This window comes from Cydia pomonella, chromosome 8 (genome assembly GCF_033807575.1).
Source record: "Cydia pomonella isolate Wapato2018A chromosome 8, ilCydPomo1, whole genome shotgun sequence".
Lineage (NCBI taxonomy): Eukaryota > Metazoa > Arthropoda > Insecta > Lepidoptera > Tortricidae > Cydia > Cydia pomonella.
This window is the reverse complement of record NC_084710.1, coordinates 13,532,861-13,559,780: the sequence shown is the minus strand read 5'-3', so window position 1 is coordinate 13,559,780 and position 26,920 is coordinate 13,532,861. Positions and strand designations below refer to the sequence as shown.

Sequence of the window (26,920 nt, the reverse complement as noted above, 5' to 3'; positions counted from 1 at the left end):
ATAACTACATACGCACGTAGAAGATACGAGCTGTCAACTGACATTTGTCATTTGTTGCTTATCGCCTAACTGTCAACAGTGTCAATCAGAGAGTTGTGACGTCATCAGAATCTTCAAAGACGTTTCGAGGTTGGTCACGTGACGTGTGCCAAAAGATATTTTAAATTCAATATTTACAAAAATATGGTCATTACAATACAATACAATACAATACAAATCCTCTTTATTGCACAACCTCTGAAAATAATGTACATGGAAACACATAAAAAACATGAAGATAGAGGTAAACAACAGGCGGCCTTATCGCTACAGAGCGATCTCTTCCAGACAACCTTACATTACAGGTCCCCTAAAAGTAGTTTAACATGTTCTTATAATCCAAAAGAATTTATTGGGATACAATTCTGCCCTAAGATTTGTAGATGGAAACAACCCTATTGATGTTCGTTAATTCATTATTTTCGTATTATTTTATTGAAATTTCTTTCGTTTTGTTTTATTGCGGTAATTAAAGTTAATTGTTAGAATACCTTCAGAAAATATGAGTGAAATAGTGATCCGTCCGTTTGGATTACATTTTTTCAGGTTGTATTTTTTGATGGCTGACTGACGTGAAAAAATTTGTGTACTACACGAGATCAAAGTTATTTACATCTCGTGCGCTTTTGAGTCCCTTACTACGCTCAATATTCTAAATTATCATATTATAGAATCTTTCTCGCTTCCTCGTGAATCTATTATAGAATCTTCGCTTGCACGGGACTCAAAACAAGCACTCGAAGAAATATCAAACTTTGCTCTCTTGTTGTACAAATAACTATTTCCACCCGGCTATCTGCTCATGAAAATCACACTTTCCGAACAGGAGAGATGAAAAAGAAAATTTGCTGCCTTCCTGTACAATGTGCAACAATGTGACGCGGTACACACAGCGTACGTCTTGCCAAGAGGAGTCCCAGGCCTAAGAGCTGTTTCAGGCGGTCTACATTCCAACTGTGACTTTGTACGCGAAAAAACAAGCCAACAAACTGCGTAATCGACATGCAGTGCACATACAAGTTGCAATTTAAATGCAGCCCGTCTGTTTCGGCTCTTAATCATAACTTCAGAATATACCTACCTCCTTAGCGCTTGCTAAACTTTTCCTCAGCTACAGACTTTCGAGATGATTTCGAAAAAGACAATCAGCCCTAGTAATATGGGCGGGGGAGAGGGGGGGCTCGAGAAAAATGACTGAGACGTGGGCACAGCGTAACCCGCCCTAGCAGGGACTGGCGTTCGAACTTGATAATTCTCAACTTGATTTGATATTACCAGTGCATGAGCACTGTAGAGGTAACGGTGCATCGCGTTGTCTCACTCATCGTGAAAAAACAAAAAATCCAAAATTATCCCAATAAGGCCAACTTTTCCCTGTGGGTAGAAGTGTCAAATAGTAGTTGCTATATTGTAACCACTGTCTGCGTCAGTGCAAGTCAGAGGCAAACGAGCAGACAGATCATCTGATGGCAAGCGACCACCGCCGCCCATGGACACCCTCGACACCGGAGGGGTTGTAAGTGCGTTGCCGCCATTTAAGATGGGAGTACGCTCTTTTTCTTGAAGGTTTAGAGGTCGTATCGGTCCGGATATAGATCATTCCACAGTTTAGCTGTGTGAGGCAGGAAGTTTCTGGAACCGGGAAAGGATTAAGATGTGGAATGTGAACTGAAATAGATGTCAAAAAGTGACGAAGCCCTCCAGAAAATCTTTTTTTCTCAAAAGTTGCGTATGTGGAATGTGGATTACTCGCAGAGTATCTCGCTCATACAGCGTATTTTTTCAACCCTTACACATGTTTTGTGAGTTGAATTTAAAGGTCTTTAATAGGATAAGCCGGTTGGTCGCTCCAAGTACGCTCCCTTGACTGCGCGACCTTACCCCATTCTGAGTAGGTGACCGAACCAGCGAAGTCTGTGGGATTTAGTTACGCCGATGATATTGGGCTCAGCCACCAACTCCTCGATCTCGGCATTTTTCCGGATCCTCCAGGAGCCGTCGTCACTTCGGACAGTTCCCAGGATCTTCCTGAGCACTTTTCTTTCCGCTGTCCACCGATCGGGCGCCCCAGGTAGCGCTGGTGTGATGTCGTGGAGGCGGACCTGCGTCGGCTGAATGCCAATTCATGGCAGGAAACCGCGCTGGATCGGGACAGGTGGCATTCTCTCGTTTCGGAGGCCAAGATTCTGTTTGGATCGCTGAGCCAAAACAGTTAGGTAATAGGATAGGACGGACCCCGAAATCGCGACAAAAAATACTTATTGTCTGTTTCATACATTTTGGTTGACTAGATTTCGATTTTCACGATTTCGGGTTGATGTTGAAAGTTACTCTTTATGACCCATATATTCACATTATTCCCGTCGCGCGCGAGATAAACATTACACAGCAAGTGCCACATATCAAATAATTATCAAGTATTAATTAAGTAATGTTTTTATTTCAAGTCTGATGTATGTTACGTACAACTGCTTGTTAGAAATCGCACTCGCACAGATATAAATTAAGTAAGCAATAACTTACTTGACAATGGTGGAGGGTAGAATAAGTTTTCTGCCAACAAACTGCTATGCAGTTAGCAGATAAGTTACAATAATTAATGTAACTTAATTTTTTTATTATAAATAAATAAATAAAGTAAATATTTTAAGAAGTTCGAATACGGCTTATACGGCTCGGGGGAACGTCCGATCGGAGATACACATCGGAATAAACCGAGAACGATAAAGGAAATTAAATGATACGGTTTTGTACTTGACTTGAGTCTAACTCTAACCACAAATCCAGTAGTGCCTTTCTAATTCAAACGGGTAAAAACCCGGCCGTTGGCAGAATTTCCGCATTACCATCTGCAAAAATTGTATAGTATAAAAATACTTAATTAGTGTGATGTACCTATGTAGGTAGACACATATATATTGTTTTACGTGTGTCACGTACGTCAGTCCGGAATAAATCCTCGAACAAGTACAGTGCCTATTATTGACGAAACCTATCCGTATTCCTAGTCCCTCGGGATACATTACAGTGGCGACAGGTAGTGATAATTTCGCGTGTGCAGTACATTTAAATAAATTAAAATGTCGATCGGCAAGCTACACGAATTTAACGTCAGCAATGGCGCGTGGTCATCGTACATGGATCGCGTGGAAATGTACTACAAGGTCAACGCAGTGCAAGACGACATGAAAGTGCCGGTATTAATTGCAGCGATGGGTGATGAGGCATATGAGCTACTGGAGAACTTGGCCAGTCCTACAAAGCCAGCGGAGCTAACCTTAGATAAAATAAAAGAACTAATGTCACATCATTTGCAGCCAACACCGTCGGTTTTAGCCGAAAGATACCGGTTCCGGCAAAGGCGGCAAAATGTCGGCGAAAATGTAGCTACGTATGTGGCGGAGTTAAAAAGGCTATCCAAGCATTGTAAATTTGGCTCAGAGTTGAACGGTAACCTTAGGGATCAGTTCATTTGTGGCTTAATCAGCGATTTGATTAGGCAGCGGCTTTTTGCGGAGGACGACAACATAACCTTTGCAGCTGCAGTCAAACTTGCTACATCATTGGAGGCTGCAGAGAGGGACGCGGCGATAGTGGAGCAAGGGAAGGTAACGGGTTCGAGCGGGACGGGAGATATGCAGGCCGTTATGTTTGCGAGTCGGGCGAGATCGGGCACATTCAGCGGAGGACAATCGCGGGCGCCTGTAGTTACGCAACAGCGGCGAAACGTAAATTCCAATGGCCGGCAAGAAAGGCACTGCGACGCCTGTGGCGCACGCAGTCATAATTACGCGAATTGCAAGTTCCGGGATTATGTGTGCAGCAAGTGTCAGCGTACAGGTCACTTGCGGCGGGTGTGCCCGGACTGGGGCGCGGCTACGGGACCCGCGGGCCGTGGCGGAGCGCGGGCGTCCGGCCGGCGCGGAGGGGCAGCGACGGCGGCGCCGGCGCGGAGTGCCATGCATTTTGGGGTGGCCGATCACGAACCAAGTGAGGATTACGGCGGAGACATCGAGGAAGAATTACATCACCTATGTTTAAATAACTATCCGGCGGTGAGTTTACCGATATGTATAGACAACATATATATTAATATGGAAGTAGATACTGGCGCGGCAATTTCCTGTATTAGTAAGGCCACATATGACCGATATTTTTCTCATATAAATATAGAACCCGATAAAACGGTATTCAATTACTACACGGGGCCACCTATTAGGCCTTTAGGTATTATTAGACCCTTAGTGACCTACAATGAGTGCAGTAAACAATTAGAGTTGTTCATTATAGAGGGTGGCTCAACTTCTTTGTTGGGCAGGAGGTGGTTGGTCGAACTAAATATAAAAATACCAGAGTTAAAATGTAATTATGTAATAGACGAGGCCAGTGGACAAGGTAAACAAGACATTGTAAATTTGCTCGGCAGATATGAGGCGTTGTTCAGCGACGGACTGGGCCGGTACAAGGGCGGCAAGGCGACCTTGAGGGTGCGGGAGGGCGCAGCACCGGTGTTCCATCGCGCACGCCCGATGCCCTATGCGCTGCGCGAGCGCGTGGACGCCGAACTGGACGCCATGCTGAGCGCCGGCGTCATCGAGCCCGTCGACTGCTCGGACTGGGCATCACCACTGGTACCTATTAATAAGCCGGACGGTTCGCTTAGAATTTGTGCAGACTATAAAACTACCTTAAATCCGTATTTATTGGTCGATCGGTATCCTCTCCCTAAAATAGAAGATGTTCTTGTTAATTTAAATGGCAATATGTACTTTAGTAAAATTGATCTTTCACAAGCGTACAACCAAGTTGAATTGGACGACTCGAAACGTTACACGGTTATAAACACCCATCGAGGGTTGTTTCAGTACAATAGACTAGTGTACGGCTTATCATCTAGTGTAGGGATATTTCAGCGTATTATGATGAATTTATTAGGTAACATACCTAATGTACAAATATTTTTAGACGATGTTATTATCGGGGGCAAAACTCAATCGGAACATCTACAAGCCTTAGAAGCGGTTTTCCAACGTCTCCTTAATAACGGATTGAAATTGAGGAAAAATAAATGCGTTTTTTTGGCTAAGGAAGTAACTTACTTAGGGTATGTCGTTTCTAGGGAGGGCATCAAACCAGATACAACAAAGATAAAAGCGATTTTGCAAATGCCACAACCCCGTAACGTATCAGAGCTAAGGTCGTTTTTAGGGACAGTAAATTTTTTCGGTAGGTTTATTAAAAATCTCAGTTTAATATTGTCACCTCTTTATAAACTATTAAAAAAGGAGGCGGAGTGGCACTGGAGCAAGGAGTGCGGAGAATCTTTCGTGCAAGTAAAACGATTGTTGTCAGGCGCTAACGTATTAAGGCATTACGATCCAAGTAAACGTTTGATAGCAACTTGTGATGCGTCACCCCGAGGGGTGGGGGCGGTTTTGACCCAAATTGGACCGGACGGCGGCGAACGCCCGGTCGCGTACGCATCTCGTACCTTAAACAGCGCGGAGGCGAATTATTCACAGATACACCGTGAAGCTTTAGGTATTATTTTTTGTGTCAAGAAATTTCACCAGTACCTTTACGGACGTCATTTCACATTGCGCACAGATCATAAACCACTAGTATCAATATTTGGACCGAATACGGGTATACCGACAATGACAGCTAGCAGGATGCAGCGGTGGGCAATCATATTATCAGCTTATGATTATGAAATTGAATATGTGAATACGAAGGATAACTGCGCGGACGGGTTGTCTAGATTACCTAACGCTAATGAGACACGGAATAATTCATGTGATTCCATTCCCGAGCAAACGTATCTGCATTTCGCACAAGACGCGATGTTATTAGATTATAATAAGATTAAGTACTACACTATGCGCGATCCTGTTTTAGCTAGAGTATTAACTTTTGTTCGCGATGGTTGGCCAGATAATTGTGAATTTGATACGTTGAAGCCATATTTCAACAGAAAGTCAGAATTATATGACGAGCTGGGTTGTGTTATGTGGGGGCACCGGGTAGTAATACCGGAGAGGTGCCGCGATAAAGTTTTGAAAATTCTACATGAACCTCATATGGGTATAGTCAAGACCAAGGCGCTGGCCCGTAGTTATGTGTGGTGGCCGGGCCTCGACGAGACGGTGGAGGCGGCGTGCCGCGAGTGCGAGCCGTGCGCCGCGGTGGCTAGCGCCCCGCCGCGGCACGTGCCGCGCTGCTGGCCATGGCCAACGCGAGCATGGACTCGGGTACATGTAGATTTCTTGGGGCCTTTTCACGGAAAAATTTATTTAATACTAGTCGATGCTATGTCGAAATGGGTCGAAGTATTCCAAGTTCCCAGCACGGCCGCCGTATCAACCATCGAAAAATTAACCGAAGTATGGGCTAGATGGGGAATACCTAAACAATTGATAAGTGATAACGGCCCGCCGTTTTCGAGCAAAGAATTTTCAAACTTTTTAGCCATGGACGGGGTAGAACATATTTTTACGGCTCCTTATCACCCGGCGTCGAACGGAGCCGCGGAAAATTCGGTGAAAGTAATAAAGCAAGTTATTAAAAAAGCAGTTTTAGAAAAAAACGACGTACTAAACGCTATTAACACGTATTTGATTTATTATCGCAATACGGCGCACAGTTCCACAGGCGAGAGCCCCGCAATGCTCATGACAGGTAGGCAATTGCGAACGCGTTTAGATTTGCTAAAACCGGATGTAAGTATGAATGTAACTAAAAATCAGCAGCGGCAAACTCGCTTGGCCGGAGGGTCGGAACGGAAGATTGATGTGGGTGAGGACGTTTGGTTTCGAAAATATCTGAAAGGAGAGAAATGGCAACCGGGTAAGGTGTCAGGGGTTTTAGGTGATACGGATTATAACATCGTCAGGGTAATATTATTCACCGCCATATCGACCAATTAAAACGGAGAGCGAGGAGTTCTATAGTCTGTCCAAGGGGTAGCGAGGAAAGTAATGAGACCGTGGCCCCGACCCCATCCCCAAAAATGCCACAGGTACCCAGGGATGAGCCTACAACGCCGCAAGCAAGTACCAGTGGGCTCAGGAGCGCGACGGGTGCCTCGACGCCGATGTTCGATGCTTCGCCGGCGCGAAGTATGGCGGAAGGGGAGGAAGAAGGCATAGAATGCTTCTCCACGCCCGGTAAGGATATGGGGAGTGGCGAGGAGCAAGTGGATCAGTCGACGACCCCCCTTGCACCGGCCCGGTCGCGGCCCTTTAGACAATGTAGATTGAAAAAGCCATCATATAAAGTATAGGCACGAGTAAATAGGCACTTAAGTCAATTAGGTTAATTAAATATATTCTTATTGCTGGATTGTGAAGCATTTCCTTATAGTGTTACATTAAGCAGATTTAAACTGAGTATCGTGATCTAAGTTAGCTCAAGCCACGTTACATATGTAATATCCTAGTAGGAGGTAATTTTTTTATATAAATAAAATAAAATACAAGATAACTCACTGATATAGTATTTATTGTTAATGTCATGTCTACGAATAATTACACCATTATGAATCGTATTCCTTGATTAGAAGATTCATGATTATAATTCATAGCGGTGGATTATTATTGGATGAACGGGGTCTCCCGGTAACAATGTATACTTATTGTTATGTAAATTGCAGAATGCATCTACCTGATTAGTGATTAACAACCCATGTTTTCCTTATTGTAAGTTAAATAGGATTTGAGTTAATATGGTACATACCTATTTGTAATACTACTAGTATTAATTAAGTGTGGAGAAGTGTGATGTACCTATGTAGGTAGACACATATATATTGTTTTACGTGTGTCACGTACGTCAGTCCGGAATAAATCCTCGAACAAGTACAGTGCCTATTATTGACGAAACCTATCCGTATTCCTAGTCCCTCGGGATACATTACAATTACTAAATTAGTGAAATATTTTTGAAACTGATGTGTATTGACCTATGAAACTAATGTACGAGTATATTGACCTACTTATGATTTTCCTGAAACTAAGGAAATAGTCTTCTCATTTTCATACTTTATTTTGTGGGTACGGGCTTTTAGTCGCGGAAGAAACATAATTTCGGCACTTCCAATCTTTTTCTTTGGCTCAGTTTACGGCAATGCGCCCGTGTATAGATAAACCGACAGAATCACTACACGCTGAGCGAGGAAAACTAATGAAGTGATTTTATTGGTTCTTAACAAACAAATCCCTGGCTACGCATCCTCGCACATCTCTGGTGGAAACGCAGCGTTAGCAAAGTTTCGGATTAGCGAGGCTCTACTACACTTACATATAACTGATCATTTTCGTTTTAAGAGGCCGTTATCGATTTTAGTCGCAAAAATTTCTAATTGACAGATTTAGCGCATGAAATTGTATACCTTTTGTTAACTATTAGAAATAACAAGTACTGGTTTCTATTAGCACGTCTTGTTATCTTTCATTTTAATAAATAAATTTTTTGAAAACAGACTTTTTCATCAATTTTTTTTCTGATGGACGTTTAGGTAAACGCGCGTAAAGCAGTGATTTTGTCGATCTTATTTGTAAATTTCGTAAAGTTTGGACTGCTAAATGGTAATTTTGTATTACACATATCCTGTACTTCAACTTTAATACACTACATTTTTGTTATTATATATTTCAAGTAGTGTAAATGAAAGTTAGACGAAATCAATTTTCCCCAGAAATTACTTCAAAACAAGTGACAATTTCTCTGAAAATTTCGACGTAATTTTGATACTTAAACAATCTACAACATTTGCTGAAACGGTTCTTATACATCATTATGTATAATTTACTACCATAATTTTTTGATGAATTTTTAAAAATGTCCCTTCTCGTCACCTATTACCGGGGATGCACGCTTGCGACCTCATTATTAAAAGGCAAGATGAAAAAACGTGCTAATAGAAACCAATACTTGTTATTTAGATATTACGTACCACTAGTTCGGCACTGACAAACGCTATCGAGAACGTAACTTACTTTCTATGCATCTCGCTCGTACTCGCATATAAGTGCGAGCGAGATATATAGAAAGTAAATTACGTTCTCGATAGCGTATATGTCAGTTTTAACATTGTCAGTAACGATTTAAATTCGAGACGGGTGCCTATTAAGGTGCAGTGCAATTACACATAAATTGTGTATAAATCATTTGTCCAATTAATATTTTCTGTGACTTTTATTACAGAGAATTTTATTTAAGTGTTGAAAATTACTTTTAATGTAGGAATTGATTTATTTTAATACTATTTCATATAAGACGTATCGTTTAAATTGTATTACAGTATTATTTTATATTAACCCACTTGTTACTGGACATACCAAACACTTCCGATTCGAATGAATTTTACTTTATGTATTATAAAAAATAAACACTATACGGGAAAAATATTGGAAAAAATGTATGTTTCATGGAAAACTGGGAAATAGGTGTTCTTTTAAAAGGACGATAGCAACATGTACCACCATGAGCGTACAGGACGCCTCTCTATAACAAATGTTGATTCAAATTAAAACCCAAGTATAATATTAAACAGTTTTTTTTAGAAGTATGAAAATTTTCAAAACAAAACTTAGAGTGCAAAGTTACGTCACATTTTGGGCATATGAAATTAGCTTTTTTATGGCATTCGATACACCGAAGCTGAGTATCTCTGTAACATTTTATATGATCTTTCCCGTCACAGCGTGAACAATTACGGAACATTAGGGAAGTTCATGTATCTCTCCGTTTTTTTTTATAACTTTCAAGAAAAGCTGTTGCTACATATCTGCAAAAATTCAGAAAGTCGAATGCGTAGCCATGTCTAGTGCGTGGTAAATCAAGGAGAAATACAATTTTTTACCCCTAATCGTTGTTCTATACAACGCTATATCGGACTGACTGACCTGATTGGACCTATCGACGCCGTCCCCATATTCTCATTATACTTCTTTATTACAGTCGGCTGATCTACTAGTATGTACTTTTTTTGTTGCTATTGTTATTACTGCATTAGATGCAACTGTGACAACATGCCACTTGCAAACTACTATATTTGTTTATTTCGGGTTGACTGATATTGGAATGTTCCTCGAGGGGACTTCTGTAGTGCCTTGTTTGTAGGCAGGAGGCATTTTGCCACACGATTTTCACGCACATTTCCAGTGGCTTGAAACCTCGAACTCGTAGTTCATCAATCTTCAACCACAAATCTTCTGATTCCACGCGTCTCCGTTTTGAAAGTTGGATTAGTGGCACATCCTCGTAATCACTGGAGTCTCTTTCCGATCCAAAACAAACCTCTCCCTGCTGGGATTGAGATCCGGGTAAATTGTTCAAATTCACTTGATTTTCATCCCCAGAGTCTTCATCTGTGATATCAGCATTGCGGTTTTCGGGAGGCAAAATAATAATAGAATTAAACTAAGAAACAATTATCTCACTTAACGTTAAAGGTCGTGAGTCGTGACCAAGTCGTCTTCCGCGCCCTAAAATGCAATACAAGTGATAGTAGCACATAACCCTATTGGTCGTTTAAAAGGACGGCTCGTAAAATCGCAATAAAATAAGACTTTTAATATTTTTTTCAATGCAAAATGATTATAACTCGATAGTAAACACTTGTTTTCGCTATATTCTTATTTTTATAAAAATATTGATTTAAATTTTATTTAGAAATACATACCTCGAAATTTCCATTGTTAATCACCGTAATTAAAGACGTATAATAAAATAAAAAACTGTATTTAATACACACAGTCAACTAGGTGTCCACTTACAATACTCGAAACGATTCGACTGAGTATAAACAAAAGCTTGATAAGTACCCTCATTGTTTGTGAGAATTTTAAATTGTTGACGTCCTTTTAAAAGAACTATAGTAACAAGTGGTTTAATCGGTTGCTTATATTATAAATCGCTAGCCCGCTTTAGGCCAGCGTGAGCTGGAACGTACCTATGGAAAACAATATTGTCATTTTCCCTGTACAACAACTAGATGGCGCTACCAGGCTCGTGGTCAAACAAGAGGCGGCGCCAAATACCCGTACAAAATCGTTGACATGGCATAAATCTTATTTTTAGTTCTGAATAAATCAAACTGAGTCTGAGATTTAAAAAGGAGGAATTCAAGGCAATTAATCTAAAATTTTAACGTCTCTAAATGTTGCCGACATCTGTTTACCTTTCCCAAATCCCGTTATTTGAAAACATTGCGTCATGGTATAACAAATCAACCGCTTACTTCGAAAAGCTCGTAACAAACCGAATCACATGGCCGTAAAACGTACTGTAAGTATTTACAATTAAGTTTACATTCGAGTGTAACGCATGCATGGCATATAAGGTTGAATAAACAGTTGTAATCAGTTTGCGCACTACTAAAATAGACGGGACGAAGCGTCCTCGCGCATGTGATCGACATCGATTAGAACACTCTTGCATATAAAATTACCTAAATTAACAAAGCAAATTCGATACTTGAATAACACGGCTTAAAACAGTTTTCTATAGAAAAAATACTCCGGTTCGTACCATTAGAATTAATGTAATAGTTTCTACATGTTTATAAAATAAACAGTACCGTTTTATACTAACACAAATTTAATTAAAATAAAGACAGGAGTCAACAGATTTTAAACTAGGTGTATTATAGTAGTACCATCTTGTTCTGATTACGTTGCTACTCGCCGGTAGATGGCATTAGTAGTTAGCTCAATAATTGCGCGGGAAAGGCTCCAATTTTATACATAGAATTTTTCTTATTTATTTCCAAAAAATTGTAAGTTTTAATGTAAACTAAAAACAAATTTCATTTAATGTGTGACGGTGTCCAGATTGTGACGTGTTTCTGTTTGTTTTACCAAGTAACATAATATTAATCTCCTAAATATTAATTAAATCAAATATGAATATTCCTGCCGAGATTATATTATAGTCATATATAATAAATATCAATATACTTAACATAACTGTTAGAAGAGTGGCGTGTAAGAGACATATGCATAATAAAGGAACGGGCTAAAATATGTCAGAAATTATAATTATAAAGTCATAGCAAACAGCTGGACTGGCTCGCGCCGCGCCGCAGCAGCCCGTCGTCACCTGACTGCGTCATCCGCCACTTGACAGCCATAAAAAGCAATATCAACCTAAACGCCCAGCAATCGCCCGCATTATCTCGTGATTATCGCGTGTCAAAACATCGCCACGCTCGCGATACTTCGCATGTAATCTGATAAACGATGTACACTTCGCGCTCCTCCATCCCTCTCACCCAACCGTTACTCCCATTTCTCCGTCTCTTTCTTACGGTCATCCGTTTCATTCATGCGCGGTACACCTCGCGCTGTTTACAGACACAAACAAACAGTACAGCAAACCGCTTAACTTTAAGTACGAGACCGTGAAAGTGATATTGTCAAGTATATCCGTCCTGCTCTCAAAGCCGAGGGCTTAGTTCCGAGTTGGCAGATAGATGTCGCTGGCAGGCGCGTTTGGCGAGCGGGTGAAATAAATGTCACAAATCGGGCGCGACGTTGCCGGCCCTCGCCACCCGGTGTGGTGGCAAGTCTATAAACCGGCTACATTAAAGCTGCGCTTGAAGTGTACCTTATTTCGTAGCAATAAAGTTGAGGGGGGGTATTTAAATGGCATATTGAAGTTGGTGTTTAGTGTGAGCGTCACGTAAACGTAACGAGCGTGATACACACACGTACGGGGCTGTCAGTAGCTAATACGATGCGCTGAGATCGTTTATTGTGGCGGGGCGCCCGCGCCCGGCGGTTTATAGCGTTTAATTCAATTTAGTAATTGATACGTTTGTCGGTTGACTTTTCGCTTTTACGGTCAACGTTTAATACACTTTAAATATTACTGGTTGTAAATAATTTTATTTATTTGGCAACCGTTAATTAAATATTAATTAATTACTGTTTTATTTATTTTTCGCCATAATAACAATGTGCCGCAATGAGAATATGTATTTTATTATAATTATTTAAAATATGTAAATGTCACATTGTTTTAATATTTAATTCCCTATTTAATATGTATTTCTAATATATGCCTCAGAAACAATAGGTACCTATCAAAACAAAAATCACTATAAATCTATGCACATAAAAAAGTAAGTAATTAAAAAATGCAAATCCAATTATAATCAGCTCATCGATCCAATTGGTAATCAAAACTAGAGTAAATTATCATACTGACAATCCCTAAACGTAGTTATTCACGCTTCGCATTCTTCGATAATACTTCGCTCAACTTGTGGCTCGCACACACTTGCAAACGAGTTCTCATTACGTTAATACATCTTCCTATACCAATCAAATATCAACCTTATCAATATAATAATAAGGTAGAGTTTAAATTCCTGTGGTTCATCCTGATACGAAGCGCTGCACACATGGAACATTTATGAGCACAGCAATGAACGTGTTGTGTACAATATGAGTTGTATTGTACTAAATGAAATGTGTAGCTTTCACGAGAGCACACAAGCGTAACGTAACGTTTCGTCTACGTTACTCAACCTGATTCCAACCTTATTTTGATACAATATGATGTATTTTTGCTCGAGTGGAATAAATTTGGCTTATAATCTTTTTACTCCGGACTGAATAGATGGGTGTCGTTAGACGCGTGACCTGTTATTGTGTGTATTAGGCGACTTTAATCACAATTTCGAGGGATAACTTTCGCACGCTCGTCGGACGCTTTTAAGTGTGCTCCAAAATTGAATCTTATTAGTATGTTCTAAGATCCATTTTGGAATAATGTCTTTTTGCGAAATATGCATTTATTTTGTTTTGTTCGATTCAGAGTGGGTCGCGATATGGCTTTCGAACTGACGACTTAGCAACACCGTATAAATTGAATTGTTATTTTATATCAATTGTATGTTTTCGGCTTATGATATTGTAGCGACCTTTTAGTACATGCTTGTGTCTGGAAAACGTTCGTGGGTTAATAACCGTAGCCGTTTGGGACAAATAAGATAAAATTATAGGTATTGTTGCGATACATTGAATGGATTTACATTATATTAAGACCGGCACTTAAATTGCTTCATCTATTTTTACAAATACTTAAACTGGAAAAAAATATTAGCCGGACTCATTGAGTAATAAAAAAATAACTGAATTTAAGTAATCAAAAAATAAATTTTAATCGATATTCCAAACTAATTTTGTTGTTACAAATTGACCTGTTGTAATGCATAGTTCACAAATCCTAATTTTTGTGTGAGTAGTAACAAAAGTTACAGTACCTAACAAAACTTCAGTGTCACGTTGAAAAAAAATTTAATTCCTGTTTTCAAAGTGACATGAAACTGGTAGAAAAAACGATACAAAATATTAATTAGAATAAAGAAAGGTACATTTAATAGTTAAAGTTAGATAGTCGTAATGAGCAGGCTGTATGCTTCGTTTAAACGAAGGCAGAGCGGCGAGTGAATTAGAGAGTGACCGGGCTGTAACTAAGAGGAGGCCGGCACGTTGGGAAAGAGGGGACATGTCCTCGATGCAGACTAAGACATTCACTCGAACTGTTTTTACAATATAACTAATACTATACAATACTCTTTATTGCACACTTCACATCACATAGTTTTTTGTTGTTAAAGTTCTTCTTCTTTGTCGTTGTACTCTTTGCAGAGCGTTGTGGACTTCAGGCACAGATGTTGCTTGCCGTACGATTTCTCGCCATTTTTCGTGGTTGGAGGTCATTCTGGTAAATGTGTTCAGGGGTTCCTTCATGGCAGATTGATTGATTTGGTCAGTCCATCGCATAGGTGGACTTTTACGCGGTCTTTTTCCGTTTGCTCTACCCTGCACCATTAGACGCTCTGTGGAGTCATTGTTTCGCCTCGAGAAGTGACCGAAAAAACTGAGTATGCGGGTCTTTACGAGAGACGAAAGGCGCTGCTTGATACGGAGTTCTTTAAGGATGGAGACATTAGTTCGAAAGTCGGTCCAGGATATCCCCAGCATTTTCATCCAGCAGCACATTTCTAGGGCGTCTATCTTCTTCTCCTATGTTTTTCGGATATTCCAGGTCTCCGCAGCATTGTATTGTATTGTATACGGGCGATTCTCCACAACTCGACGATTGGCGCCTATTTTGCGTGACATGTGGGGGTGGGATAGTCCTGCCAGCCCAGCTTCTCGAGGAATCCTATCAAACCTTTAATGTCGAGTAGGACCTCGGGAAGGTCTCTCGGGGATCCGAGATGTTTAGCCATGTATGGAGTGACTCCGCTGCATTCCAGCACCACGTGAGAGGCTGTTTCTTCTGTCTCCATGCATCCTCGGCATAGGGGAATGTCTGTGACACCTGTTGTGAAAAAAAATGTTTGTTAAATAGTCCATAACCTGTTATGACACTGGTTACCATACTCAGTCGGACCTTCCCTAGTTGCAGGAGCGCCCTTGTGAGCTTTCCGTTGATGCCAGGCAGGAGCATATAAGAATATGGGAAAACGAGGGCCCGTACAAGCCGGACCTTCATGGTGTTTATGACTTTTCGGTTCTTCCAATTTCTCTTCAACTTATCCATTGCGGTTCTAGTCATACCCAAATGTCGTTTCACCTTCTCATGTTAAAGTTAGATAGTCGTAAACTAGTAATGAGCAGGTTGTAGGCTTTGTTTAAACGAAGGCAGAGCGGCGAGAAAATTAGAGAGTGACCACGCTATAACTAAGAGGAGGCCAGGCCGTTGGGAAAAAGGGGCCTTGTTGTCGATGCAGAAACTGAGACATTCTCTCGGAATTTTTTATTATTAAAGATAGTTTTAATGTAAAAGCTTCGTTTAAACGAAGGCAAAGCGGCGAGTAAATTAGAGAGTGACCCCGCTATAACTAAGAGGGGTCCAGGTCGTTGGCAAAGAGAGGAAGTGACTTCGATGCAAAGACTCAGACAGTCGCTCGGACTGTTTTAATTGTTATGATATGTAGTCGTAATGAGCACGCTGTAGGCATTGTAGAAACGAAGGCAGAGCTGTGAGTGAATTAGAGGCCTGGACAGAAAGAGGGGGCATCTTGTCGATGCAGAAAAAGACATTCACTCGGACTGTTTTATTTTTATTATTTTATATGATACACATATCATACAACCCTCTGTAAATAATGCATTCAAAAACTGCTAGTTGGGCATTTCTATTTAAAATTGTATCGCCGCCAACTTACATTTAAAATTTTAGAATTTTTATATTTTTTCCGCTGATAATCACTCTTTCGATCCTATACGAGAAAAAAAGTATCCCCAAAATTTAATCTTTTTTGTCCGTTTTGTTACTGCTATAGGTTGTATTGAAAACCGTTACCAAACGGACCAAAAATTATGGGACACTTTTTTCTCAGTAAAAATAGAAAAAACTCGAGTTGAATAATGTATAAATTCCCACTAGGGTGTATTACTGCAATGTTCTGCCGCCAGAGAGCAGCACTATCACATCACATAAACCATGTAGTAACTTATACATAGTAAGCCTTAAACAGTTTTTTGAGAAGTTGACATTGATGCATCAAAGCGGTTTGTTTACAGAGGCCTACCGCGAAACGCGAATAGCGAAATTTCGTTATCTGGCTTCTTTATGACTCCAATATGCAAGGGTAGAGAGGCAGATAACGAAATTTCGATTTTCGTGTTTTATGGTAAGCCCTCAGAATGTGGTAGTGGCGGAGGCAGAGTTTTGCGTAATATCCTCTATTCTAACACAAAAAAATGGTACAACTTTAAATAGGAATATCCAATTACGACCAGCATAACGATAAACTAGTTTGTTAGACCAAAGTTATTATCTGAGAAAGGTATTATTGCGTAATAATAACTTAAATACTGATTTAATAAAGACATTAAAATTTCAACAAAACTGACACAGGAATTTGACCGAATTTCTAGTACCGTGAGATGACATTTTATTTGAAATGAAATGACAATTGCAAACAGTTCCTGCATACAGAAAAAAATGTGTGTAGATAAAGCAGTGTATGTAATATTAAAACACTCGCGTGATGTTTGTATTTTAATGCCTTTTGATTATGTAACAGTCGCATAAACTACTATTAAAATACTGATCGCAAGGCGGTCTTCACATGGATGCGGATTCCCGCGCCGCTCTGGTCTGCAAGCGGGACAACGCTATATAAGCGCATAGCGCTTTCTCACACACGGGATTCAGATTTAACAAGTTGTTACGGTTTTGATCTCATTTTAATACGACTTTGTGATCACTCACGCCGATTGGTGCATGCGAAATGAAATGAGAGTCGTGCGTGAGATGCACCCCAACCATCAAGGTCTTATCAGAATCTACCGCATCATGTGGTAATGACCGCGTGAGACGTGTCCACACTACGCTGTCCGCGTTCGAGGAAAGGAATGCAGCCCGACTGCACTCATGCACATCGTTTATACGTGCATACTGCATGCGTGCCCGGCCTTTGTCTCCTGTACTTGCCGTCTTTGTTTAATTGCTACCGTTGTCTATTTTATACAAAAAAACCTTTAAAAGTGTGGTTTTCGATGGATTATAAATTTATTTGTATAGATATAATACTTCTACTTACAAAAACTATTCCTGTAACACACAAAAATTTGAACATAGGCATAATCAAAAATGCTTTGTTTACATTATATATATATATATATATATTGTTCATGTTCCTGAGTCACGGGTGTTTTATATATAATTATATATGTATTTATGTATATACATACATGTGTTTGTATATCGTCGCCTAGTACCCATAATACAAGCTTTGCTTTGTTTGGGGCTAGGTCGATTTGTGTAAGATTGTTTCCAAATATAAATTTATTTAGGTTTTTTTTTTATTGTTTTTTTTTGTCTTTTTTTGTGATCTATCGAATCATGCATCCGTCATCATGTAATTATATCGGTAAGGACATTATGTAATTAAATACTTCGCATTAAACAACAACACTCCTCCTTTAAAATTTTGAGTTCCTAAATAGATAAGGGAACACTGGAAACAGAGCATTTTTTTAAAAGGATAATTGTTCGTAGTTTTTAATTAAAGGTTGTTATCCTCAAAGTAAGTACTTAAATTATAAACATTATACTTGTGTCGATTTTAAATTCAGACACACCAACAAAGCGCGTTGAACTCTTTCTTACCGAACCCACCAAAACTATTTCTATTTATAATTTCCTAAGGTTCCTAAAAGCATTTTATGATTGTATCAATCAAAATTAAACTACACAAGGAAAAATATACAGAAAATCATCTCTAAATCCTTGAAGTGTAAAAAGAGTTAAGGACAGAAATGCAATAACACCCAGACGATTTCAAAGTTTTTTATTTCACGTCTCGTATTCATACTAAGAAAAACGTATTAAAGAAAGAGATGGCGCGACGTGGTCTATATTTAATCGGTAAAGTAATATACCCCTGAATGCTGCCCAAGAGAAGCCTTACTTGAGAATATGTCAGAAGAATTTCAACCATATGTGAAGTGGATAAAGTTGATATTACAACGGGGAGTGTTGTCATTTGTTACAGGAGGGGCTGTAAGAAAGTGTTGTGAGTAAAATTAAAATGTGTTTTCCGTTGAAGGGAAAGGTATCAGGTAATAATGGGGGGAGAGGGGGTCGAAAGAGCTATCCTCGGATGGGGTTATTTGTTACAATGTGGATAATATGATCTGCAAATGCAATACTTTGTCTTCTGTTTGCTCGAAGATCTGTAAAGTTTAAGTACTTTATTAATTTTAAACTTAGTTTACGGTTTAAACTCACGTGTTTTTGTCACTTGCGCGACATGTTTCGGAGAGCCTAGGTCCCCTTTCTCAAGCACTAATAAACAAACAAAACAAACAAAAACATATCGCGCGAGTGACAATTAAAAACACGTGAGTTTAAACCGTAAAATTAGTTAAATGTTATAATAATGTAATAGGTAATATTTAATTGATTCTTACTAGATCAAAGAGCATTCAAAGGCGTATCGTGTCGTGTACAAAAGTAGATGAGACGTGCCTCTGGTAATGACTTAGGTAGAATTAAGTTTCTGTATTCCTTTTTTTGAATATTGAAGTATATTCCATAGAAATTCTGTATACACGCAACTATATGTAGGCAAAGGCCATTTTATTAATTGGATCAAACGTTTTATCATCACATGATCAAACAAACCAAAAATATATACTTCTACATTAACCGTGAAAAAGAACCGAACCATGTTTCCTCGCGCAACTTGCAAGTTGACACGAAAACGTGCTGGGACAGGCAAAGCTTACTAGTTCCGTGACCTTACCTTGATGACTCTTGCCCTGGAAAACTCAAAGTAAACTTTTGGGAAAGTAGGTAGGCATATCAGCATTTATTTTTCACTATTCGCCAAAATCCGGCCAACACTTTCCGAAACAGATTACCCACCGCTATCGGAATAAATCACTCCGACACTAAGATCTCTAAACAACAGCAAGAAAAACACTGATACAATCCCTAATATTGGACGGAGCAACCTTCGCGCAGATTTATGAGGGTAGAGTTGTCGCAGGCGCCCATCGCGCGTTACTGCATGGATTTTCCTTTGTTCAGAAATGTGGTTCCGATCGCAAACCTAGCCTCGGTGGATTGCCTTGGTGACAATTTTACAAATCGATCTTTATTATATAATATATAGTTCGTGTCATCATCGATGACGTGCAGATTTGTCAAATTTAACGTTTAATAACATGATAAGAGTTAAGGCACGCGTCTTCGTGAATGAAACGATCTACTTATAGGTAGGTGTCAGGGGGCCTACCGTGAAAACCGAATTTCGCAAATTGCGGGGATCTTTCTCTTTTACTCTCACTAAGACGTAATAAGAGTGACAGAGAAAAATGCCCGCAATTGACGAACTTCGATTTTCGCGGTTGTAGCCCAGAGCATTGTTACATTGTGGTTCCTGGAGAATGATAGCTACTAGAACGTGTCCCATGGCATCAATTCCTTTTATTTTTGCGTTTACGTTTTATTTTGAACAATAAAAAAATAAATAATGAATTCATTTTATATTAATTAATAAAATAAAAATGCACTTTATTATAATTTACCGGATCGGACAATGTGAAAACGTTCTTAGACGTAGGAATGATTAGACTAAGTGAACTTGTGAGCTTCCTATTATAAATATATCTAATCTCTCTAAGTATAAAATGGAGGTGCCTCTTTAACTTTGCTCAACCCGTTACCATCAAGATGTCGTCTCTTTGATTTCTCCAATCCAAGTGAACGAGTATGTACTACACTCTCTTTACCTTCCGCTTACCCCTGCCACTTGCTAACTCAAGTATTGCCAGGAAAGTCATTAAACATTACCCATCACCCTGATATCAAAACTTAGGTATTTTAAGAATGTTGCCAAGTAAAATTCATATTTGCTCACACTATTTAGTACAATTACTAAAAAATCATGACATTCCCATGATTAAAAAAATTGTATTAACACTAAGATTTTACAATTACTAAAAGTAGACTTCCGACTCCGGCGTTACTAACGCAGCGACACTGACGATTGACTTTGGTACCCGCACTAAGCACGCTTGTATCGCCGGGACCCATAACATGACAATGAGTTGTAATTGTAACCATGTTGTAACAAAGAGTGTTATAACCGGTTGACAATTTTACGTAAATGTTGGGCTAGTTAAAATACAATTCTAAACTATACAGTATAAGCTATCAGAACTAAACTAACAATAATTAATTTTAAATTTGTTTGCGCCTCAAATTTTAGTTATTTCTAATTTGTACGATTTTCTCTGTTTCATCATAGATTACCCAGGCTAGCCATTTCTTAGTGAATATTTTAGCGTCGTCCGATTTATCTTTGATACCTGATTGTCTTGTGCCGACATTGTAAATATCTTGATATGTAAGAAGTAAGGTTCCTTGAGTCTTGTCCTAGTCCAGTTTGGTAACCACGAACAGACTGTTTTGTTTCTTTTTTTCATGGTAGATAAATATTAGAAATAGGCGGGTAATTTTTCTCGTCGGGAGTCAAGATGTATGATCAGGTTATAGGATCTCTTCTTATAATTGATTTAAATACTATTCTACTGTTCAATTCTCGTTGTTATTCGTAGTGTTGTGAGTCAGATTTACTTGTTAATTAATTGCTCTTGATTGAATTATATATTTTGGATGTTAAATTGAAACGGTAGGCCTTTATTGCATATATAGGTATAGGAACAATACCGTTACATTGCCTCGCTTTACGCTTAGGTAAATGTATTAAAAGTACCACGAAACTTTGAAATCTAAAGTTAGTTAGTGTATAAGGATCCAGAGTTAACCGTTCAGCATTCCAAGTTCAAAACAACACATTTACATACAAGAAACTTTAAGTTATGCCCTTCTAAAAGAGTAGCACAGAAACCCGGCTTCGGAATAAACGGTTGTACGGAAAGGAACCAAAGCTATTCCCCATTGTTTAAGGGGCTCCTTATTTATAGGATAGTTTTAGTTTAAGACTATATTGTGAAGTTAACGTTTGGATTTTGTAAAAGGATTGAAAGACTTACGGCACTTAGCGTATTAGCATGCGGCGTCGAATATGGAGTCCAGAGTCTACAATCACTCACATACCAATCACATACACATTATATATCCAACACAAGCTTGCGCCATGGTGCGGCGCACAACAGAGGTGATGAAAATTTGCGCAGTTTGTTATTATTATATTAAAGAAATGGCAGCCTCTAGAGTATTTGCCAGAGTCAGTAGAGGTAGATAATGTCAACGCGATTAATTACAAATGTTTAGCAATAAAACGATATTCTCTTATTGAAAGACTCAGAAGACCCCCGGAACTTGTCTCCGGACTGTCTTTGAATAATCTTAACACAAACGGACACTGACATAAGTAGGTATATACTTAGAATTGACAGACATCAGTAGACTGACAATACTAGTCAAGTGAATAGTTCTGAAATAGTTGTTTTGTGTTAAATATAACTCCAACCTGTAAACCTGTAATTTGTTTTCCAATAAGGAAAATTAATAGTGTGCCGCAAAAACTGCTTATAATCCTTGTAGACCATGTCCCAGACACTGGAATCCGGCAGCGTATAAAAGTAGCGGACATTGGCAAGCGAGTCACTAAGCAGAAATGGAGGTGTTTCTGCCCACCATCTGAGCACACACAAAGGACCAGCGAGAAAACTACCGACTCGATGGTTAGAGGATGCTGCTGAAATGTAATAACGATAACTAAATACTTAAAGAAGAAATTTGCAGCCTATAATTTGCAGCAGCGAGGGAGTACATACATTTTTGTAGTGTGTCATTTAAGGCCAAGCCAGCTTCCGTCTGCTCGCGGAAGCCCGGAGCGCCGCGCTCTGTGTCACTTAAGTGCGCCCGCCGAGTTCTGAAATACGGAGAAGGTAAATCATCTTCCTAGCTGCGTCCCTGATTTTTATAACAACTCGTTAAAAAAGCTCGGGATTTTCTTGGCAACTTAATCACAAGATACTGGTTTTTACAAACGTGACGGCCATCTGACCTCATATCCTCACATTTGGCTTTGGAAGCCGCAAGCTTTACCGCTGGGTGACCAGTGCTCAACGGAGCAGGTAAATTATCATCAGTCGTTTCCTCAATGCTGAGGAAGACCAGGTTTCTCCATAGGTTTGGCAATTAATACGAGCGTAATAAAACTTCATTGTGACACAGCCATATTAAATATATTACAACGGGTTACGCACGTGTTTGAAGTTCTTCGTGCACATTATGGCTTAATGTTAATCTTCGCCTTTCCAGTCTTGCGAGATAGTACATTTTTTCCCTCTGCTTGTGGCCTTTTCATCTTTCCTTTTTTTTAGAGGTTTTGTACTGCTATGCGCGGGGTAAAATCGTAATACTGAGAACATCTGACGTGAAATGAAATTTACGGTATGGATTTGATTATTCCGATATTGGTTGAGCGTAGCGCGTAACCGGGTCGTAGTGGAAATCCTTGCGTTTTACTTCTCACCCGATGATGAAATTACCTAATGACGAGTATTATTTTCAACCTTGAATTCGGATTCCTTGCGGCTTTACAACATTTATCCAACGCAATTTGATTTATATCTACGCAATATCTTCGCAAAATTGTACCAACATCTCTAACCACATTCATAAACATTCCTCACCCTTTGCCACGCAAATACAAACAACATCATCAAATGAATCCCATATAAGCATGATAAACAAGCAAATGAAAGGCAGCGACATTTTTTAAGCAAATTACACGCTCAAATCATTACACACCCAAACAGAGTCAAAGAGGCAAACCGTATACCGATCCCTGAAAAGAAAAAGAATGAGCAGTGAAACATTCCGTACAATGTTAGGCTGTTTTTCTTTTCGTTGCATACAATCGTGTCAGAGGGAGACGGAAGAAGACTCTTACGATGGGAACTCGACCCCAATATCCGGAAAAATCCGATCCTTAAGATCAAGGGGCGGTTTCAAAACATCGCTTGTTAAGGGTATTTTTTAGTTGAAGTAAAGGTCAAACCTCCTTAACAAAAGGTCGCCTTGTCATTTCAAAATAGTATTGTCGCTTATGTAGTAAAATAATTGGATATGTTTGGGGCTGAAATGTTATTTCGAGCAGATTAATGGTAATTTCAACCGCGTCGACCTACAGACGAGCAGTGCGGATAAATAAGGTTGTACGATTGCAGTTTGTTTACTCGTGACTTATTAGCAAATACAAGTCTAATGAATCGAATGATTTGCAGTGAATCCTAAGTATTCCAAGTATATATGCGAATATTCAATGTTCGTCTTTACACGTCTATTATTCAATCAGTTTCTAAATGCTGAAAATCGTGACCGTTGACCGTGGGTGCACCAGGCTCGCCATTGAGTCGGGTGGCGAGCAAAAGTGCAATACCCCTATCTGCTGTTCTTGAACTCCCGTGAATTTGGTGAAAAAAATATCATTAAAAAGTATCATTTTTGTTGTGAAATTAAAGCATTTACTATAATAAATGTGGCTTTCCACAGAGAAGGGTCCTTATGCTTCAAGGGCAATAAGGATTTATCCATCTGAAATTCCAACAGAAATTCTGATAGAAACGTCCTTATTGCAGATGAAGCATGAGGACCCTTCTCTGATGAAAAGCCACAAATATTGCGTAATAATCTGTGTTAGAGTTTCTTTAGTAATAATAAATATTATGAGCCTAAACCAATAAGCTCCTACTACACCAATTTTAACATCGCCAAACAAACCTATTATACTAATATTTCCACGCATTGCTTAAATAGATATCCCACCTTTAATTTTAATAGGTGTCTTGCAATGATTTTTCTCAGGCTATTCATCGAGAAATCGAACAAAGGTAACCGACTCCGTGGGATGAGACAGGGTGGGCGCTTGGGGAGAGGGGGTTGACGAGAAAGTTATTAATTCTGGGAGCGGGGAGCACAGCCTACGGACTGCAACTGAGTGGAGGCTTACCTTACTCGCTTAATGTTCTGGTGGTATAACTCCGATAACTTAACGCAATTTGGTTAAATGTTGAGTGCTCAGTGCAGTTTGACGTTAGCGAGCTTTGGCACGATGTATGAAATGCTTATAAATTATTTTTCATTTTACTAACGCAAGGCATTCTTTATCTTTATTGCGTTATTGCGTGTAATAGCAGCATCAAAAATTAGGTTAGGTTAACGAATTTAAACGTATTTTAAAATTTTCAAAAAAGTTGTGTATTTCATACTGCAGCAAAGATATATTACGTTTCTTGTCTTGATAATACTGTTGTAACCCTTCAAACTTCACCGCTATAGAATATTCTGTCTTTCGACGGATTATTATTTATATTTATCTATACCCTACTATTTTGGACCCGGGTATGTCCTTAAACTACGTCCAAAAGAGAGGTATGGGCAATGTGAATATCATCTCGCCTTGTGTGGTAGGGCACAGCATAGCGGATGTCATTCCAGATCTAGAGCAGAGCCCAACTGGGGAAGTACCTCCACCGTACAGAAAACCGCAGCCAAATAACACTTGACCCTACTCATAGTGTTGTGTTCCTGCCGGTGAGTAAGGTTGCCAGAGCTCAACGAGGGGGGTGGGGTTAGGGTCGGCAACGCGCATGCAACTCCTCTGGAGTTGCAGGTGTACATAGGCTACGGAGACTGCTTACCATCAGACAGGCCGTATGCTTGTTTGCCAACGACGTAGTATAAAAAAAAAAACCCTTATAAAGTTTTTGAAGAGGAAACAAACAAAAACAGTTAGTTGCCGCAAAGTTAAAGCTCTCATCACATAAACAGACCACCATCACCAGTTCAGATACTTCTTAACTTATCTCCGTGTAGTCACCTCCAGTTCCAGTTCTCCTGAAATCACCGAGCACACTTTAAATGATTAAAACCGACAACAAAGCCCCAGCTCCCACTTTCACTTAATATCAAGCAAGTATGCAAGTAACTGGCATCATAAATTGACCTCGACATGAGCTTAGTAATGCAACAACAGTGTTTTGATTGTCCGGGCCTGCAGCGCGTGCAATCGATCGCACCATGAATATTTGAATGCTGTGAGCTGTAAACTAAACTGACTGACTAATAGATTGAATTGCTATATAGTATTAACATGGTGGTATATCACATGTACCACCATGTTTCTATTCTACATATAGCATTCCAGATAAACTAGATGTTTTGTTACACATACAAGCACAAAAAAACTGTGGGGTGGGGTTCAACGTTCAAACTGGAGGTATTGTGTTTGTGGCTATCGAAAGAGTTTTTCGAGACATACTTAAGTACCTATTTATAAATGAAATATCTGAATAATATTGACCACATGGAAACTAGGAAACCGGAATAATCCTAACAAACTTATTAATTTTCTGGGTTGTAATACCTATCAGGTGACAGAAATTTGACATACATAGTCAATGTATGTATAAGTCAAACTAAGTAATTCAACAACCGAACGGACTTTGGCTTTCCTTAGGTTGGAACTGATAAGCGTATAAAACAAGGAAAAGTTGGTATGCAGAAAAAGCCCATCAAGAGCATTGACATTGAAAAGTAATTTTCAGATTTGTTTAAAATTTAAATTTGCGAAATTCCAACGAACTTTACTTATGAAACAACACCTATGCTCTAAATTGTCTGAGTCTAGCCAGTCCACCGGTCAGGTTCCACGCAAGTCTGTAATTATATATTAGATCGATGAACTTAAACAGGCCTTTCTGGTGATACAGCAGAGTCGAGACCAATCCGGTGAATCACGCAGACGGTCTATAAATACCTACTGGCCACTTACTACACTTAGCGGGTACGTGCAATGTTACGTTAAATGTAAAGGTGGGTAGAATGCCTATTGTGGTGTAATTTGACAGTTCAACTACAGTATGGGGAGAACAAATTATTTGCTTTGCTCAGACGCTACAACTGGATGCTGAACGTCGCGTCGTGCTCCACCTTACTACCTAACTACCATGTTGTCACTATCAATTTCCTTGATAGAATTTCAAGTTAGAAACATTCATTCCGTCACTCGTTTTATCAACAAATTGACAGGTACACTACACGTAAAGTGCGGCATCAAGGCCGTAGCAGTAATGTCGCGACAGTAATGCAGCTGCAGTTGTCATTCAAATGACACTTTTAAATCCACGAAGCCTTGGCTATCTCCTTTTTTTAATGAATCTATTTTCAATTAATTTCAACCCAGTTGTCCTTCGTTGCCACGAATTTACACACGTATACCTAAAGCAATATCTGTAATATATGAATATCTATATTTGTAATTGCATTACTGACACAGATAAATTAATTATAACAGACACGCCACACTTTAATCAAAAACGGAAGTTGCGATTATCGCGTTAATTATTATTAATCGTTAGGTTCA

The 26,920-nt window shown here is 39.3% G+C and overlaps 1 protein-coding gene across 2 annotated transcripts; it reads left to right on the top strand.

Annotated features, from left to right (window-relative positions):
• The first annotated feature begins 2,925 nt into the window (after positions 1-2,925).
• On the top strand, positions 2,926-7,896 carry LOC133520616 (uncharacterized protein K02A2.6-like). 2 transcript variants are annotated; one of them, XM_061855136.1, is made up of 2 exons: positions 2,926-4,094; positions 4,466-4,602. In XM_061855136.1, the coding sequence occupies exons 1-2, from the start codon at positions 3,120-3,122 to the stop codon at positions 4,469-4,471; spliced, it is 981 nt and encodes a 326-aa protein (XP_061711120.1). In that variant the 5' UTR covers positions 2,926-3,119; the 3' UTR covers positions 4,472-4,602. The 2 variants fall into 2 exon arrangements, with proteins under 2 accessions (XP_061711120.1, XP_061711118.1); XM_061855134.1 differs by having other exon boundaries at positions 3,954-4,094; positions 4,466-7,896.
• Positions 7,897-26,920: the final 19,024 nt, after the last annotated feature.